The sequence below is a fragment of the Harmonia axyridis genome, chromosome 4, assembly GCF_914767665.1.
Source record: "Harmonia axyridis chromosome 4, icHarAxyr1.1, whole genome shotgun sequence".
NCBI classification, from domain to species: Eukaryota; Metazoa; Arthropoda; class Insecta; order Coleoptera; family Coccinellidae; genus Harmonia; species Harmonia axyridis.
The window spans coordinates 3,235,372-3,254,918 of record NC_059504.1 but is presented as its reverse complement, the minus strand read 5'-3'; the positions used below and the strand labels follow the sequence as shown (position 1 = coordinate 3,254,918).

The 19,547-nt window shown below is 33.4% G+C and overlaps 2 protein-coding genes across 9 annotated transcripts in view; one reads left to right on the top strand and one right to left on the bottom strand.

Moving 5' to 3' along the window:
• Positions 1-19,547, bottom strand: part of LOC123679123 (zinc finger protein 43) — a 111,785-nt gene that overhangs the window by 86,921 nt on the left and 5,317 nt on the right. For 2 of the 6 annotated variants that reach the window (XM_045616512.1, XM_045616515.1), the window contains exons 1-3: positions 7,781-7,978; positions 5,301-7,429; positions 1,075-1,157 (exon numbers count right to left, since the gene is read on the bottom strand). In XM_045616512.1, the coding sequence (XP_045472468.1) occupies positions 1,075-1,157; positions 5,301-7,429; positions 7,781-7,955 (2,387 nt within the window). In that variant the 5' untranslated portion in view covers positions 7,956-7,978. Of the gene's footprint in view, positions 1-1,074; positions 1,158-5,300; positions 7,430-7,780; positions 7,979-9,509; positions 9,675-19,547 lie in introns of those variants that run through there. The other 4 variants (XM_045616514.1, XM_045616513.1, XM_045616516.1 and 1 more) reach the window with 4 other exon arrangements.
• On the top strand, positions 10,469-17,567 carry LOC123679124 (retinol dehydrogenase 13-like). 3 transcript variants are annotated; one of them, XM_045616518.1, is made up of 2 exons: positions 10,469-10,653; positions 16,465-17,567. In XM_045616518.1, exon 2 carries the CDS (start codon positions 16,499-16,501, stop codon positions 17,444-17,446), a length of 948 nt encoding a protein of 315 aa, XP_045472474.1. In that variant the 5' UTR covers positions 10,469-10,653; positions 16,465-16,498; the 3' UTR covers positions 17,447-17,567. The 3 variants fall into 3 exon arrangements, with proteins under 3 accessions (XP_045472474.1, XP_045472476.1, XP_045472475.1); XM_045616520.1 differs by lacking the exon at positions 10,469-10,653 and adding an exon at positions 14,030-14,049; XM_045616519.1 differs by lacking the exon at positions 10,469-10,653 and adding an exon at positions 16,358-16,380.

Below are 19,547 nucleotides of genomic sequence, written 5' to 3'. Positions count from 1 at the left end.
CACCCTGTACATCGGAGTTTTGAAAATCTGTTTTAATATTCGGAAACACCATTAAAAACTAAACTGAGGCCTGTACTTCAAATTTTCGCGCAGACAGTTTTACTGCACAAATTTTCAACGTAAAAGTGAAGTTTTTAAGAACTTGGATACCTGAAAGTGGTTTGAAGTGACTTTTAACAATGAATTATCAAAAATATTGAATCCACAATTATTTCAAGATTACTTTGTAATTCATTTTTACATTGGTTTTCCTTTTAATAGTTGTATACTATTTCAGTTTCTATTTATTGAGAATTGAGTTGCATTAGGTTGATATCGTATATTTTGAAACAGTTATGAACAAAAAAATATAATAACAAAATAATTAATTAATCTGAATTATTCTAAACAACATTGGTCTTCGGTCAAAGTGATGGTTGTCAACCTACTTGATTGAATACGAAATTTTATGATTATTCGCAGTAGTGAAAAGCTCTGCTGAAAGAAACAACAGACTTCACACACAAAAGAGGACTATGATCTCAATAACTAACTCATAGATTAATCACTAAAAGTTACTTTGAACCACTTCCAGCAAACCAAATTCTTGAAAAAATTCACGTTTTCGTTGAAAATTTGTGCAGTAATGAGAAAGACGAGAGACTGAGAGAGTAACTCAAAAATAAAAACTGAAATGGTATACAGCTATAAAAAGGAAAACCAATGTAAAAATGAATTACAAAGTAATCTTGAAATAATTATGGATTCAATATTTTTGAAAATTCATTGTTAAAAGTCACTTCGAACCACTTTCAGATATTCAATTTCTTAAAAACTTCACTTTTACGTTGAAAATTTGTGCAGTAAAATTGTCTGCGCGAAAATTTGAAATACAGGTCTCCCTGTATATTTAGAATTGCGCATAGAACGTCGTTGCACTAGAGACATTTCAGAATTGTTTCGTGTGCACCACCCTGTATACAATAAGTAGAGATTTCCTTGGAATTAATAGCTAGCAACACAATTAGCAATTCCAGTTATACATATACCGATTAATCATTGTGTTCGTTTTATTTTTATGTTGATGACACTCACCTCCAACTATGCGCCTCATATCCCTTGCAAGTTTCACAACCTAAACATGGTTGTCCAATGTCTATTTCTTGTACTTGAACGCCCTGAAAAAAATCAACAATTAATCCTGGTGAACGAAAATTATTTTCATAGGAAAAAAAAATTATTGGGATACTTATCATTTATAAAGACTCTTCATAACATTTAGAAGATAAAAGGTGAGGAAGGTAGTTATTGAAGTATGCAATTAAAGAATTTATCACTGAAGAATACCTGATACTGATATTCAAATGTCAACTGCATGGGACTCAATAATTATTGGAACAGTGGACAGCTGGGCAAGCAAACTGGATGACATTTCATGAAAAAAGTCGTAACTTTGGATATATAAGTAAATCTTATATCCAAAATAAAAACTCATGAAGAGTTATCAAGGAAGAACTTGAAATAAAGGAATCTGCAATTACTAACTGAGTGGGGTAGTCTATGATTTCTGGAAAACACAGAAAGAAACTGAAATTCTGTCTTTAGATAACTAAATTTGACTCTGTATTATTCAGTAATTTAACTCAATTTGACAATTCATGAATTGTAATTGTTCGTTGGGATTGTTGATAAAATGATAGATCTCTTTTCAAATTGAAATGAATGACATTTAATTCATGAAATGTCAAATTAAATTATCGAAACACCTAATTGTAGTTTATATCTGTGTTATCCCAGAAGTCACAGACTATACTCCACTCAGATATCGTGGGTTTTCCTTAATTCAATTTCTTCCTCGATAACTTTTGAAATTTTCATTTTAGGTATTTTCATACGTAGAATTGACTGAAAGAATAAAAAAATATTGGTTCTAATTTGAAAATCTTGAGTTTTGATGAATTCGAGTTGTCCAAGTTCATGATCTTCCAATAAACATCCTATACACTTACCCATAAAGCTAATAACAAGTACTTAATTTCGTGGGAAATTCTTAATTATGTATTTTGTTTCATGGGCATTGTTCTACAGAAAATATTTATCGACTCATATGAAGACTCTTACCAATTCCAATAACAACAAAATTAAAGATTTCGTATAGCATTGTTTCAGTAAATAATATTCCATTTCATCAGTTCTTGAAGGAACTTCCAAAATCAACCATGAGAATTTAGTGGCTACACCGCAAGGTGAACTCCAATTTTTATGTAGGTATTTATGGAACGAGTTCATCAGGCTACTGTAATTCGATATGTTCGTTCGTGTCGAGATTTTGCTTTATTTTGTATCGAATTCGATCCATAGGGAATGAGATTACTCAATGTTTCTCGGAACATATTCAACGAAAATGAGGCTTGGTTGAGATCGACAAGGGGTTTTGTATAAATACCTTTGTGATGCATCCTTTTGGGTAATCATCATTTTGGCCGATAATTATATATTGTCTGAACATGTATTTGGAATAAATACAACATGATACAAAGAGATATTCACATTGTTTGATTTGAGCTACGTTGTGTCTGACAGGCATATATGACCATAGACTATATTGGACTGTCCTTTTTGACATTTATGTGATATAGATTTTAAAGAGCTTTCATTCCAAGTTGACTGTGACTCAAAAGAGACAATCGTACCTTGAATTGTTTGATTCCAAAAACATTTTTTTTTCTATAAAGAGAATTGAAATAATTTGGAAACTCAAGCAAACTCTAAACCCAAAATGAAAACTTCAAATGTTATCGAGGGAGAACTGGAAATAAGCAGAAAATTGCAATTTCTAACTGAGTATTACAGTCTGTGACTTTCATAAAACACAGAATTAGATATTTCGATAACTAAATTTGACATGAGTTTTCATTCATATTAATTTGAAAAATGTTACTGGTCTCAACAATCTCAACGAACAATCAATTATAATTCATGAAATGTCAAAATTAGTTATCGAAACACCGGATTTTAGTTTCTTTCTGTGTTTTGCGGAAGTCGCAAACTACTCTACTTAGAAATTGAGATTTTAGCTTATTTCAAGTTCTTCCTCGATAACTCTTGAAGTTTATATTTTATGTATAGGGTTTTCTTGAATACCCTCTCTTTTTATACGTAGAATTGACTGGAAAAATAAAAAATATAGGTTATAATTTGAAAACTTCGCGTAAGTATAGGCGATTATTGTGCAAATTTAGTAATAACAAAATTTCTCTCTTTTTTTGGGTCCTATCAGTGATCAATTCCCGTATTTCCTTTATGTTGAATTATCAAAACGATGGCGAGACAGCTGACAATCTACATCCCAAGAAACACACACAAAAGTAAACCGGAATATAACAGAAAATGTGCCTTCTAAAAGATGAGGAAGAATTAGGTACCAACCTTAGAATATAGATAGAAGGAACGGAAAGTAAACATTTGTGCTCAATCCCGAATACAAGAGAGATGTAAGTTTAGTGTCGCCAATCACAATCGAGCTAACCGATTGTTTGTGCGAGCCATAGGCGTGAAGAATCCTGATTTGATTGTTGAATGCTTTATCAGGAATCCTATTTTCATAACTTCACAATAGCTAAATCATTAAACTGAGAAAAACATTGACTCTTTTGAAAGACGAAAGAATTTTTATTAATAACTCACATTGTAAACTATTTTTGAGCATCAATTGATAATTTCTAAATTAATCAAATTATGTTACGCTACTGCTATTGTGGAGTGACGAATGTTGGCATCAAAACAAATGCATCACTTATAAGGCGATTTCCACTCCTCTTATTAATGTTTTAAGGTAGGTACCAACGAACGAAGATTTGGTATCCCATTTTGAGGACCACTGTTTCATACCATACACCGTTTCCATTCTTATCATTGCACTTGAAATATTGAAACCACGGCCTCGAAGGTGAGATGACATCATCAGTCCTCGGGTCAAAGCGTTCTGAATCGAATCGATTATAACTGAAGATGGGATAACGAAATCTGTGAATTGGTTTTTTGGACGGCTGATGGTGACTAATCTTTAACGATCAGTTCACAGACCACAAGTCAACAACTGTGAATCATGCATTACTCGAATTTAGGCATGTTTTCTTTCTTCCAATTCTATACATAGAATACGTGTTGGTATGAACCATAGATAGAGGAAGTATACGCAATTTTAACTTGTGTCCCCAACATGCTTGTACGACGTTGTCGGATTGTGATATATTTTCAACTTAAAAATTTTACTATATCGTTATGAACGTAAATTTTATTGAATGAAATATATTTATTTGAGTAATTATATGCAAATTTAAATATTTGGAATACGATATTTTTCCTAATTGTCGAATTTATAATAAGCATAATATTTATTATTTTCTGTATCTACCTGCTGAAATCCAAGGTTTGGCAACTTTTGCTCTCCTAGTGTCATCAGTTGTTACACGTCGTTTGGCGCGCTTGAGGTTTGTTTTCTGAATTTCTGATATATTTAGGTAGTCATCTCAATATATTTTGAGTCAATATAAACATTGATTCACTATGGGACATAAGAAGTCCGTTCTTTGTGGAGAAACTCGCGAATTGAGTGAAATAACGGACCACTGATATGTTTTAATTTCAGCGCGCTTCATGTCAAATTTGATAGTTCATTTTGGGGACAAAATTCGCTCACTGAAAATGAAATATACCCCCACTATCCATTATTATTAGTCTGATATTTATGTCATAGTGAACACTAGTTTAAATGATCCTATTACGAAAAATTTATATTTCTTTCCTTAGAAAAGTATGTTTTTTTCAGTCAATTTCGCTCAAAATTCCCTCCCTATATCAGCGCAATAAACACATCCTAATTGAATAACTTCCAACAATTTCAACATATGTTCGAAAAAAAATCACCTGTAAATTAACAAAAAAAAAACGTCCTTCTAAAACACACCCCATAAAAATATAACTTTTGATATTACATCAAAGTGTTTCAACTATTTTTATTGACAATAAAACATATCGTTAGGATGAGACTGAATACAATATTTTTTACCGCAAAGTCCTAGCATTGATAGTTTCGGAGTTATTTTCAATAATACTATCCTCAAAATCACAACGGTTAGCTGTGATTTTGGCGCAGACGACCTGGGTTCGAGTCCACCGTGTTCCGATTTTTTTTTACATTTTGTTAACACTTTTCAACGATTTGAGATATTCTACGAAGAGATTACACTCCATATTATTAAATTTTGTAGTGTATATTCATTGAAATACCTGTTTTATATAATCAAAATAATACTTACAGGGTCGGTAATGCTGTCATAGAATTTGATTATTGTTCTAACAGGCGGACATTTCACACCACATTTAATTTCTGGAACTATATCAGTAGAATTCACTGGATGATTTTCTTCTTTTATAGTGGCCAATTTGTCTGTAGATTTCACTGACACCATCGAAATCGCTGATGGATTTGGGTTTACCGAATTTATACTCCTCAAAAGATTAATTGGCGAAGTTCTCTTTTTACCCTCAATTTTTTTTAGGGTACAACTCGTTTGGTTGTCCTCTTGTCGTCGTTGTTGTACCTCCATCAATGATTCTTTCAGAGAAAGTACCTTGCCTGGCTGGTCTCTTCGAACACCAGTTGTCAAATTCGTTTCTTCCAGATCACTAGTTCGTGAAATACTCTGATCACTAGTACGTAAAATATTTACACCTGGAATTTTCTTCTCATTTCCTGAAGTTAGTTTGGTAAATGCACTCCCATCACTAGGAATTGTAAATTTCACAGCTGAAATGTTCTTTTCATTTTGAGAGATCCTGGGGGAAAAGATAGATGTACTACCTGTTTGAACACCAGTTGCAGAATTCCTTCTTCCCTGATCGCTAGTTCGCGATATATATGGAGCTGAATCAGGTGCCAAATTTTTGTCTCCCAGATCACTAGTTCGTGAAATATTCGGATATGAACCAGTTAAATTCGTCATTTTTTGATCACTAGTTCGTGCGAAATTAACAGCTGAAATTATCTTTTCATTTCGAGACGTCATTGGTAAATTGGATATACTACCTTTCCGAAAATCAGTTGCTGAATTCCTTCTGTCCTGATCACTAGTTCGTGATATATATGGAGCTGAACTAGACGGTGAATTCGTTTCTCCCTGATAGGTAGTTAGTGAAACATTCGGAGATGATTCAGCTGAACTAATTTTTTTCTGATCACTAGTACGTCTGAAATTCACAGCTGAATTTTTCTTATCGTTTGGGGACGTCCAGGAGGAATAGGTAGATGAACTAGGTATTTGAACACCAGTTGCTGAATGCCTCATTTCCGGATCACTAGTTCGCAAAATATATGGATCCGAATTCGTTTCTTCCAGATCACTAGATCGTGAAACATTCGGAGATGAACCAGTTAAATTCCTCATTTTCTGATCACTATTGCGTGTAAAATTAACAGCTGAAATGTTTTTTTCATTTCGAGACGTCCTGGGGGAATAGTCAAATGAACTAGCTTGTTGAACACCACTTGCTGAATCCCCTCTTTCCTGATCAGTAATTCGCGATATAATTTTAGCTAAACTAGACTGTGGATTTGTTTCTTCCTGATAATTAGTTCGTGAAACATTCGGAGATGATCCAGCTAAAATCATTTTTTTCTGATCACTAGTACGAGTAAAATTAACAGCTGTATTTTTCGTTTCATTTTGAGACGTCCTGGGGGAATAAGTAGATATATTATCTATTTGAAAACCAGTTGCTGAATACCTTCTTTCCTGATCACTAGTTCGCGAAGTATATGGAGGTGAATATGGTGCCAAATTCGTTTCTTCCAGATCAGTTCGTGAAACATTCGGATATGAACCAGTTAAATTCTTCATTTTCTGATCACTAGGGCGTATAAAATTCACAGCTGAATTTTTCGTTTCATTTTGAGAAGTCCTGGGAGAAAATATAGATATACCACCTGTTTGAACACCAGTTGCTGGATCCCATATTTCCTGATCACTAGTTCGCGTAATATATGGCGCAGAACCAGGCGGTGAATTGAGTTTTTCTTTATCAGAGGTCCTAGGGAGGTTGGTAGATGGACTAGTTCTTTGAAAGTCCAGGCTCTTTCGTCTGGCATCGGAAGGTGATACCTTATTTTCCTTTGATAATCTTCTTACTGGTTCTCTATTAGAAGAGCATGGCGTTAGAGTAATATTCCAGTATGACCTACAATTAGGATCTCTACAAGAGCCGTCTTGACATAGTGAGCCACAACGGTTTGTTGCATAAATTTGGTTTTCGCATTGTCGATAGTTGCAGTTAAATTCTCTCAATTCATGTCCTTGGTTACCTCGATGAGGGGTCTGGCTATTTTGATTTGTATGAATACTTGATAAATTATCTAAATTGATATTGGTCTGATTTGAATGACCAGTACCTACAAAGACATAATGATTTCATATACAATGATGCAAAATATACGAATAGGGTATGAAAATACTTCTATAAAATGCTAGTGTAGAATGCAAACGCAATAACAATGATTTCATTTAAAACTAAATGTAACAACTAATTGAATGAAAATGATTTATAGGTTATAAAACATCGACAAAATTATTGAATTCGAAGGGCTAAGTTAATATAATTTAGAGTAAAAGAAATAATCAATAGTAATCAAATTATTCAAAACAAGAATAGCCCGAAAAACAATGAATTCATTTGTATTTGACTTATCTTTGGAAATATTGGTAGAATACCCTATTCAAATTACGTATACATTTAAACTTACACGAAAATTTATTAGAGCTTCCCTCAGGAGTTTTTTGGTCATTCCCATCGTTGTTCGTATACATATCGTCGTATATAAAAGTCGAACAAAATAAATGAAACACAAAAACCTCCAAAATTAATTGAAGAATTTGGACAAAACAAACATAATAATCAGTTGAAACTGATGAAGACATAATGTGTGGTTAGAAATTGGACGTAAGTATTGTAGCATATGTTGAGATAAACGAAATATGTTTATGAATTTGAAATTGAAATTGAAGGGACATATGAAAAATATTGAATAGCGGTATAACAAACAGAAAATCTGAATGAAATCAAATGTTTGTATTTATTATTTTCGAAAGCAATTTATTACTGCATAATATTTCGCAGTAACTCGTCATAATCACTTGAACATTGCATCCAAATGGAAACTTTATTTAGAAAATACATTTCAATGGTGATCGACTTTTTGGCACTGAGTCAGTATATTTCCTATAGGTGGAGTTTAACCTTCTTGTATTATTGTATAGTATATATAGCTTATTTTATCTTTACTATTGGAAAACTCTTTATGTTCACAGTATTTTATTTTGTCATTTCATCTCATATTATAATATTTTAACGAATAAAATACAAAATTTGTCTTGAATGAAATTTTGTATTCTGAAACGTAAGATATATTCTCAGGGTAATGAACATATATGTAGAGGAAGCATATGTCATTTTCAGTGAGCAAGTTTTGTCCCCAACATGAACTATAAAATTTGATATGAAGCGCGCGGAAATGAAAACATATCAGTGATACGATTTTTCACTCAATTAGCGAGTTTCTCCGCAGAGAACGCACTTCTTTTGTCCCATAGTGAATCAACGATTCATATTAACTCAAAATATATTGAAATAAATACCAAAATATATCAGAAATTCAGAAAACAAACCTCAAGCGCGCCAAACGACGTGAAACAACCGATGAAACTAGGAGATCAAAAGTTGTCAAAACCTTGAATTTCAGCAGGTAAGATACAGAAAATAATAAATATTCTGCTCATTATAAGTTCGACAATTAGGAAAAATATCGGATTCCAAATATTCAAATTTGCATATTTGATAGGGAATCACTCAATAAATATATTTCATTCAATATAATATACATTCATAAGGATATAGTAAAATTGTTGATTTGAAAATATATCACAATCCGACAACGTAATCTAACCATGTTGAGGACATGTGAAAATTGCGTATACTTCCTCTATCTATGTTTATAACTCTATGGATATATTGAAAAAGACAAGGTCTGTTCAAAGACCTTATACAGGGCAAATCTTCATTTTCAATTTCAATGCATATTTATATAACATCATTATAACCTACTCATCAATCCTCTCATAAGAAATTATTGGTAGATACGATCTATTATCTAGTAACCACCGAAAAGCCTGCCGTACTCGTAAACGAAACGTCAGGTGGAACACAGATTAGAACATGGCTAAAAAGCCTAATATTCTCTAATTCTAGCGATAAAACATCACGAGACGTCAGAATATGGGAATCATGTGCTGCAAATCAGGTGTAACTCAATTAAATGAAGCAATTCAAATTTCAATGAACCCCATATACGAAAACACTGCAAAATCTACACTATGGATCATTATTTCTTCGTAAAATATAAAAAAAAGTAATTTACATGTTAACTGCTTAACTTTGTTTCAATTCCATGGATAAACATTAAGTTTTCTACTCACTTCTTTAGAAAAATCAGAGCTTTTTCTCCTACTTGGTGTCAATTCCTCACGTGATATATTACCACTAAAATTATCGTCACTTCTTTCACGTTTTTCACTTTTATCTCCGCGCGCGTTCCTGGTGTAGGAATACGAGGAATAACCTGACATTTCGATAAATGAAAGAAGAGTTTCTGCACACCAATATTCCGAAAAATCAACCGAACGATATATCACCGTTTCTGCACAAGATTGGACTAACCAAAATGAATTCACATCAACGAATTAGCAAATCCTGTTTTAACACCTACTTGATTGAGGGAATGACTGTGTTACGAGTAGGTGTCCGTTCTAAAATTTGTTTCATTGAATTGATTATGCAAGTGTACGTTTAAATATGGAAAAAAGACTGGTATTGGAAATATTTCGAATAAGTGAATTACAAAACGATAAAGTTCTTACGACCTTGAAATTCACTTAATAAATCCGAAAGGAATTATTTTTGCAACTCCTATGAATAAGGAATTGAAGCTCATAACTCAGAAGTCACTCTAAGTGATTGCAGGCAATCACATGCATTTTCAAATTATGAATTCAGCAACGTTGGTCCATCTTCTAAGCCAAACAGTGAATATACATCCAAAACAAGAGCATTTTCACTCTTCTACAGATTCTCAGACCAAATAATCAAGTGCTAATTGCATCTGTAACCTGAATATTGGTTTGAGAGCAATGCTGAGTAACCTATTTAAATATATGATCTTCATTTGCGTTTTCTAAGATGCCTTATCATTCTTTAGTTTACTTTTTATAAAAAACTGCTTGGGAGAAAGGAATTTCTATGTCAAAATAGATGACGCAGTATCTATCAATAGACAAGTAGAAACAGGAAAGCCTTAAGGCTCAATTTTAGGACCTCTACTCTACAACTATGATGACTATAGTTGACTACAAGCCTGTCAAATATGTGATTAGGAATTCAACCCTTCGCAGAGCCAGATACAAAAACAAAAACCACATGACATAAATTGTCAAAAAGTTGCAAAAAACAGTCAAATGGTTGAGGAGCAGAAAGAATACCAGAATCTCAGAAACAGCAGGTTAAGTTCAGTGAGATGTGTTCAGTGTTCTCCAAAGGCAAAATCCCACTGTTCGACCATTCAAGGTAAGTTTGCCTTTGAGGATTCTTATTGCTTAATCAAAAACTTTTCATGAATGTTATAGAACCCTATGACCGTGCCATCTCAGAATTTTCTGCTACAAAAAAAGATAACCATAAACGGTAACGGTATGAAGAAAAAATTCTTTTTACAATATGGTATAGGTATAAAAGAGATAGCATAATCTAACACATTGAAGAGTTATTATAACTTATTTTAGAATCAGGATTAATCTACATACCTAAACTTTCTTTTTGAACAAATTTCAAGTATATCAAACCAAAATTACACTCAATTTATCTCATTGAGCGCTAAGATCAATTATCGGAGAAATTTGAAATGAGCTTTGGATCTATGCCTTCCTTTCTTACAAGATATTATGGATCACCCTTGTCTCTATAAGCTTCTCCACAGGGATCAGTTCTCGGATCCATAATCTTTATTATGCTCAAACTCCCTAGCATCACAGAAGCTTGTCAATATGTACATATCTCATTTAGATTTAGAGTCACCTTATAATCTTACTAGTAATTCGAAAGACAAGCTTTATGGAAGAAGAATTGAATTTGCTCTGTGACTGGTATGGGGATCAGCTTTTTTCACTAATCTAATGTAGTTTAATTTGGGTTTTTCATATAGGAACGAACTAACTCGAAAATACTTTTTAAGATGGCCTGCTCGTCAGAGTCGATCATAAAAACAATCTGTGTGTGATCATTAGGATGAATTGAGCTTGTCTCGACATGTCGAGTCTCCCACGGCCAAGGTAGGCAAGATAGCTATGAAATGATTTTTCGGACATTCAGAGGCAGTGATGTTTCTACTTACAGAACACTCTGAAGATGGTTTATTTGCGAGTTGTTACCTATATGATATCCTCTTCGGAGAACGACTTGAAATCAAGTCAAGCTCAAGCCAAGTAGCTTGACAATCAAGCCAAGCCGTGAATCCCTAGTAATCATCAGCGTTATACAGGATGATTCAAAAATTTTTCATGAATATAAAACTCACTTAAAAAATAAATACTTGATTTGACATTGAAAAACTATTACTTGACTTGAACTTGAGTTGATTTCAAAGTCAAGTAGCTTAAATATTAAGTCAAACCCTGAATCCCTAATTTCAAATTGCATCATCAGAAAAAACCCTATACATTTAAGAGGTATAAGAAAAATTTTATTTTTTTGTGAATTGGTCTTTCAAACGATTCCATAGGTTCATTACTAGGAATTACAAAATAAAACGGTAAAATCCCATAAAAAATTGATTTATCTTAAACATGAAATAGTTTTTCTCAGAAATCTCGAGTTCTTTATGGAATGGCTTCAGTTTATTCGACAATTATATCCCAGTTTTATACATAATCATCCAATTATAACAGTTTGACCTTCCTCATTTTAATTGCAACAACAAGTCCGCATTCGCGTGTTGATGTTCTTCACACAGAACATCCACTGTTGACTGTCCAGAGTGCATTTTAATTTGTGGCTCAACTACAAACTGACCATAATAATAAAGGTCAATGTCAGTTTTTAATGAAGAGAGATACGCGTAGCTATTGAGAACAGTAGTTTCATTAGGGGGAATAGGCCACCAATTCTTGAAACGTTTTTTTTTGGACTCAAAAGTATGAAAATTTTGAAATAACAATTTGCTTTTATAGATCAATAATTTTTTAATATTTTGAAGACTTTTTCACTAACTAATTTCAAATTAAATTAGAGAAGTAACCTTTCAAATATCGTCATACCTAAATAGCACTTTAATGATGAACACATTAACAGACTCATATTTTATTCATATTCACATTTATAGAAACAAAGATACCGTAAGATTTTCTTAATGATGGCTACGATACGAGAAAATAAGACTAATCACATTCAATTTTGAGAGGTGGTCCTTCTTGCTCAAACTAAGTTGTTTCTGCTCATTACATTCTATCGTATTTTCTCTTCAACATTTCTTATTTTGTCGTTTTCTTTATATTTTGCTTGAACTGGAGTTTTATTTTTATTTATCATTCTTTTTATCGAATGAATTATCATTTGGAACAGCATTTTTATTGGCTTTATATTCTTTCAGATTACTAATCAATTACTGACCTCTAATACTGTTCGAAAATACCTTGAAAATAGGATTTTATAGATTCAAATAGTAGTAGTAAGTGGATTGTATATGACAATTTGATTAAGACTAGGATACGATTTCAGTAACAACTGAAGTTTTGCATTAAATACAAGAATTACCATATTATCCAGAAATCTAATTTATTAGGGGATTCATTATGAACACAGCCAAAACTACAATAATACACCAATACACGGTAATAACTGTAACTCTAATGGAGAAACTTTTAATTGAAAATATATCATAGCGAATGAATATGGAAATTACTCTTGATAATGAACGATTTTGAAATAATCTAGTTAAAACCACGACAAGCAGAGTTTTAAAAGCATTAGTGTGTGCAAGAAACTGATGTGCATTTGGTCATGGTGAGAAAAATAAAAATAAGACGCAAAATCCATTGATATATAGAGTGTTCTAGGGTTATTCCTCACACTATTTTATGAAAAGTGTTTCTTTGTGATTACGAAAACGAAGAAAAATTATGATATCAACATACAGGTGATTCAATATTCAAGAAAATAGAAAAAGTCTAAAATTTTGTTAGTCCGGATCTGATTTATTCGATTTCAGAAATATTGAAGGAAGGCTATAGTAAAGGGCGACAAAACTTCGAAAATTGAAATTATTCGATGGATTTGTTGAAGAGTTATTAAAATAAAAAAATTTCACTCATAAGGGAATGTTCATTGATCACCCTGTGTGACCGTGCCAAGCAGAGATTTAGAATTTTTATAATGAATTGATTCTTTGTGGTTCCGAAAATGGAAAAAAATCATAATGTTCACGTACAGGGTGATCCAATATTCACGAAAATAGGAAAAGTCTGAAATTTTCCTAGTCCGGATCTGAGTCGAATTCAGAAATATTGAAGGAAGGCGATAGGAAAGTGTGACAAAACTTCAAAATTTGAAATTATTCGGTCGATTAGTTAAAGAGTTATTCAACAGTGAAATTTCACTCATAAGATGAACTTCACCCTGTATATCCTAAACGAAGGCAGTCAGGCGATTGAAACCTCTTGATAGGGGTCCTCCTTGATGACTTTAATTCATGGTATTCGTTTGTCGCATTTTTCCCGGGACACCCTGTATATGTATACATATAAAATAACCATTTCAATATTTAATAGGTACTTGAATATTTACGTCTTGATAATTATGTTCCTATCATTTTTTTCAAGTATCAGTTGAGATCTAAAAATACGCGAGATAATTCTCTATCCCTGCTATACTTTCTATTGAGCTTAAACTTATCAGACTTGATACTCATAGGTAAGTGATTTGTCCGTAGAATGTACTGAAAAGTTATAAAATACAAAAACATATCATTAAAATATTAGAACTTCGATTTATTAAACGATCATTCCTAATCATAAAGGAATAAAATATCGGAACATATGGTGGGCGAAGTAAGCAGATGGAGAAAGATTCCAGAAACCGGATTATATGCAGTTGCCAGGAAAGAGGAATTTTCGAGAAGCATCGTGTATCTTGATTATAACATCTCACCATTCACTTCTAGACTCATTTCGATGTAAACTTCAATAATGCTTTAGAATATCTCGAATTGAATCTTCAATTAGTTTCATCCTACTGGTTTATAGTCTTTTTTTAAGGGAACCATGAATCATTTTCATAAGTTAACAACATCAATCTTGGTTTAAGGTGACAGGTATTACTCTTTTTGAATAAGATGAGATATTACCAATAGTCATACCAAATACATTGCACAAAAAAATTAAACGCACATTCTGAAAATCTCAATTTTAATGAAAGTTAACTCTACATTGACTTTATAACTTATTTTTTATGTTCTCTCGGGAAGGTTTTGAACGAAACAAGACACATTAAATGGAAGAAAAATTCAGGATTTCACCGAATCTTATGTGAAAGAAGAGAAATAAACAATTTTCAAAATACTGGAATGCTGATAAGTGATTTAATACTTGGTATTTCCACCCCTTGCGTTAATTACAGCTCGGCAACGACGGTTCATACTCAAAATGAGTGATCTTAAAATGTTCTGATCTAATCCTTTCCAGATTTCTCCGAGTTGGGTTCCTAAGTCATTAAGAGTAGCTGGATGATTTTCTGCACTTCTCAGCCTTCTATTGAGGTTGTCCCAAACCTGCTCAATCGGATTGAGATCTGGACTTCTTGCAAGCCATTCCATTCGAGAGACTTCAACTTCTTCAAGGTACTCCTGAACGATGCGCGCACGATGGGGTCTGGCATTATCGTCCATAAAAATGAAATTTTCACCAATGTATGGGGCAAATGGCTCTACATGCTCTTCAAGAATGTTCCTTATATTCCTATCAGCATTCATAGCTCCATTATCAACGACCACTAGGTCTGTGCGAGCAGTCAAAGATATTCCACCCCATACCATAATCGATCCTCCCCCGAAACCAGTAGTATTCAGGAAATTGCACTGAGCATATCTTTCATGTGGACGTCTGTATAGAAGGGAACGTCGATCACAATGGTAGAGGCAGAATCTAGACTCATCTGTGAAGAGAACTCTTTCCCAATCAGCCTCTTCCCAATAGATATGCTCTCTCGCAAAATCCAAACGCGCCCTTCGATGGGCTGGGGTAAAAGCTGGGCCTCTTGCCGCGACAAGAGGCCTTAAATCATATTCTCTGGGGCGATTTCTTATTGTCTGAGTACTAATTTGCACCCCATGAGTTTGCTCAAGCTGATTTTGAAGGAGGCGAGCGGTTGCAAACCGTTGTCTCAACGAAGAAACTCTCAAGTAACGTTCTGGAATGGTAGTTGTTACCCGTGGTCTACCCTGTCCTGGTCTTCGGACATTCATACCTGTCTCCCTGAATCGCTGCAACATTCTGGACACAGTTGTATGGGAAACTCGAAACATTTCTGCAATTCTTGTGTATGTCCACCCTTCTTCTCGCAAAACTACCGCTTGGACACATTCCTTTTGGGTCAAATTGCTTGTTTCGCATTGCATAGCGATCGAGTGTAGAAAATCAAACGAAAGAAAAACTATTGATCACTAGAATTGATCGAGAACAACTGATTTCAGAATGGAGCCAATACATTCAAAATCTGATAATCTCATCTTTCTTTATTCCTGCTGGGAAAAAACATCTGTATTGAAGAAAAACGTTGAAAGTGGACAACATATGCATGCATAATTCTGATGAAAATAATTATCATTGAGAACACCTTGAGTTGTAGAATAAATTTGAGATTTCCATAATGTGCGTTAATTTTTTTGCGCAGTGTATTAGCAATAGTCATACCAAATATCATTATTTTTGCTGGGTTAGTTTCTGAGAAAACATTTTTTGAAATAAAATTTTTTGAACTTCTCCCAATATTTTTGATCGTACCTATAATATATTGTTGAATTATTGCCACTTATTGGGAGCCTGTCAAAAACAAAAATTTCTGACGATAACCTAACTGATACGATTCATATTCGAGAGCTCTCCAATTCGAGAGCTCTCCAATTCGAGAGAATATCTACGTTTCACTTCAAAATAATAGTATTATCATGATGTGGTAAACAACTTCCAGTCATGTGGAAAAAACGTACATGAGCGAAATATTATATTCTCTTTGTCAGAGTGTAGTGTCAGTATCAACAGGTTTTTGCGTCAAATGAATCCTTTTCACTCATAGGATCGATATCACGTCTTGCAACCAACTTTTTTTCAGTTTTCAGAATCCCCTCGAATGCAACGTTTGAATTATGGGATACTCGTGCTCAAAATGTGTATCAAATGTGAGGTTAGATGGTAAGACAGCAGTCGTCACTGGTTGTAATGTGGGAATTGGTAAAGAAACTGTCAAAGATTTGTATCGCAGAGGAGCTAAGGTGATAATGGCATGTAGAAACGTTAAAGCAGCTGAGGAAGCAGCAGAGGATATCAGAAAGGTGTCAACAGATTATCAAAACACAGGAGACCTTCAAGTCGTCCATCTGGATTTATCCAATCTGAAGTTAGTGAAAGAATGTTCCGAAAAACTCATAAAAAACGAGAATAGGATAGATTTATTGATAAATAATGGTGGAGTGATGATGTGTCCTTTTTCAAAAACCGTAGATGGGTACGAGATGCATTTTGGTACCAACCATTTAGGACATTTCCTATTCACCTTACTTCTGCTCCCCAAAATCATCCAAAGTAGACATTCCAGGGTGATACTCGTATCTTCAATGGTACATTATGGAGGAGTCATTGATTTCGGAGATCTCAACTACACATCCAAGCCTTACAGTGGTTTAGCAGCCTACAAGCAAAGCAAGCTTGCCAACGTTCTATTCGCCAAGGAACTAGCAAGACGACTTCAAGAAAGAAATATAAATAACGTGAATACCTACAGCTTGCATCCAGGAGTTGTTGCAACTGATCTTAGCCGGCATTTCGACACATACCTGACAGGTTTGAAAAATGTCTACAATTTTCTCGCGAAATTTTTTGCTAAGAATGCTGAACAAGGTGCTCAGACAACAATTTACTGTGCAGTACATGAAAATTGTGCAAGTGAAACAGGTCTGTATTACGACGATTGCAAAGTGAAGAAACCGTGTGCCGATGCTGAAAATTTGGACATTGCTAAGAAGCTGTGGGATGTGAGTTGGGAATTGGTGGGACTTGAAAAGAGCTATGATCCTTTCAGAAGGTACTCACCCTAGATCATTTATTAATGTAATAAATGTCATAAAATATGATGTGGCAAATTATATTGTAAAATATTTTCTATGAAGAATTATTTATTTTCAATTAACAGTATTTGAAGAATAAACAGAGTTTACATAACTTCTTATTATTCTCACAATATTTTTCCATCTGATTAGGATAAGGTTCACGTACATGGAAGACTAGAGAGATAAGAAAATAAAGGTAAGTGAAGATTGTATGCAGAAATTCGAATACCTACTATTGGCAATATCATCAACAAAATTCTTTGAAACTGATAATTAACTGAGAATAATTCATTCAAGGTTAATGTCTGCAGGAAAATTTGGATTTACATATTTGAATCGAAAGAAGACATAGTTTTGTTTATCCTCTTCAATCTGCCTTCAAATTTGGCATTGTTTGAGGTATTTTTTGTTCCTAAAGTCATATCCTTCAACCAGAAATGTATCTAGAGTTAGTATAGAGAAAATATCGACAAAAGCCTCATTTTCAGTTCCGGTTCACTAGATTTAACTGACACCGTGAAACTAGCTGTCCACTGTCAGAATTATCGTGATATTTGTTGAGAGTTGGTAGCTACTTTCATGTTTTTGTTGAAATCTAGTACACCATATCTGACAAGAATAGGCCTTGAAGTTATTCTCTGGTGCACTATCATTTTCATATTTTATGTTATTATTGTTACCATACTTGTGTTACAGACATTATAATTATTTTGAAAAGTAAAATCCAACAAACGTTGCATAAAACTTAAAAAATGCAACACGTTTCTTAACAGTAACTTGCATAAAAAATCGCATTAGCTCAAATTGTGGTTCTTGTATCGTATATCATACATGTACCTACTGAGGATAATCATCTCGCCAATTCTATGCAGTGCCAAAAAAGATTATAGGTATCTATCCTTGCTGATTATATCATGTCTCTTCATTTTATCTCGGAATTTAAAATCTATTCGGAAAGTCCAATGTTATCAGTGTCTTAATCTCCATACATGCAAATTCACCACAGATAGACTACTTATCTAAAGTGATGGCATCAAGAATTGCTCTGCTGAATGAAAATAGTTTGAAGAATTTTGTTGAAGAAGGAGATATTTTGAATTATACATAATACTGTCAAGACCTTTATATAAGCGTAAATAATATTCCCAATAATATATTTTACTTATATCCAACTTCTGAATATTCTCTACATCAAAAAAAGTTCTTTCTGTTGATTGTCACGATAAAATAATTTATATGTTATAAAGGGTTTTTCAAAAGGAATGATGAAATGGTTATAGTAGCAACATTTCTTTTTTTTTGACATTTGCTATGTCATTTGTGTTCCGTAGGTTATGTCATTTAATCATGGAATTATACACGCTTCAACAACAAATTGTTCAATCAAAATCAGTGCTCATTTGTGAAAAATGGAAGAAATATTATTCAGTTAATCGACTCATTATTAGTCGTAGTGTAGACTTTGAAAATAGTACCAAGTACAGCTTAGTACTTGGTACTGATACTCTGTATCGTGTAAAGAAAATTCACTCTCAAATTTATCTGAAACACGCCGAATAGTGAATGGATTTACCCAATAATATCTTCTATTATTTCTTCTTAAATTCCTCAGAGTATTCATAAATGAGCTCTGATATTTAACAATTTCTAAAAGTTTTTGGAGCGTGTATCTTTCCATGATTCAATGGTTAAACGTTGTTAAGAATAACTTAAAGAAACCGTAGCGTTGGTGAGAAAATTTTGTTAACATTAACTTAAAATTAATTTTTTTTTTCATTTCATTTAATAATGAAAGTAGGGACAACAAAACCCATTAAAAATGTATTGTTTCTAAAACGAAACAACAGACACAATGTTCAGATGCCGATGTTTGCTTGCTCAATCATTCCATTACAGCATAATATGACGTATCATTCTGTATCTTATTGCATTTCCTTTTACGGCAGTAGTTCAATTGTACAGTGCAGATGCCGTAGGCAGGAACCGGACTCTTGTTGTACGTTCAGAATAGATATATAAAGCTATTCCTTCCTCGTCAGACTCCATTGCCTCACATAATATGACATCATAACTGCTGAAGGCCTATGCC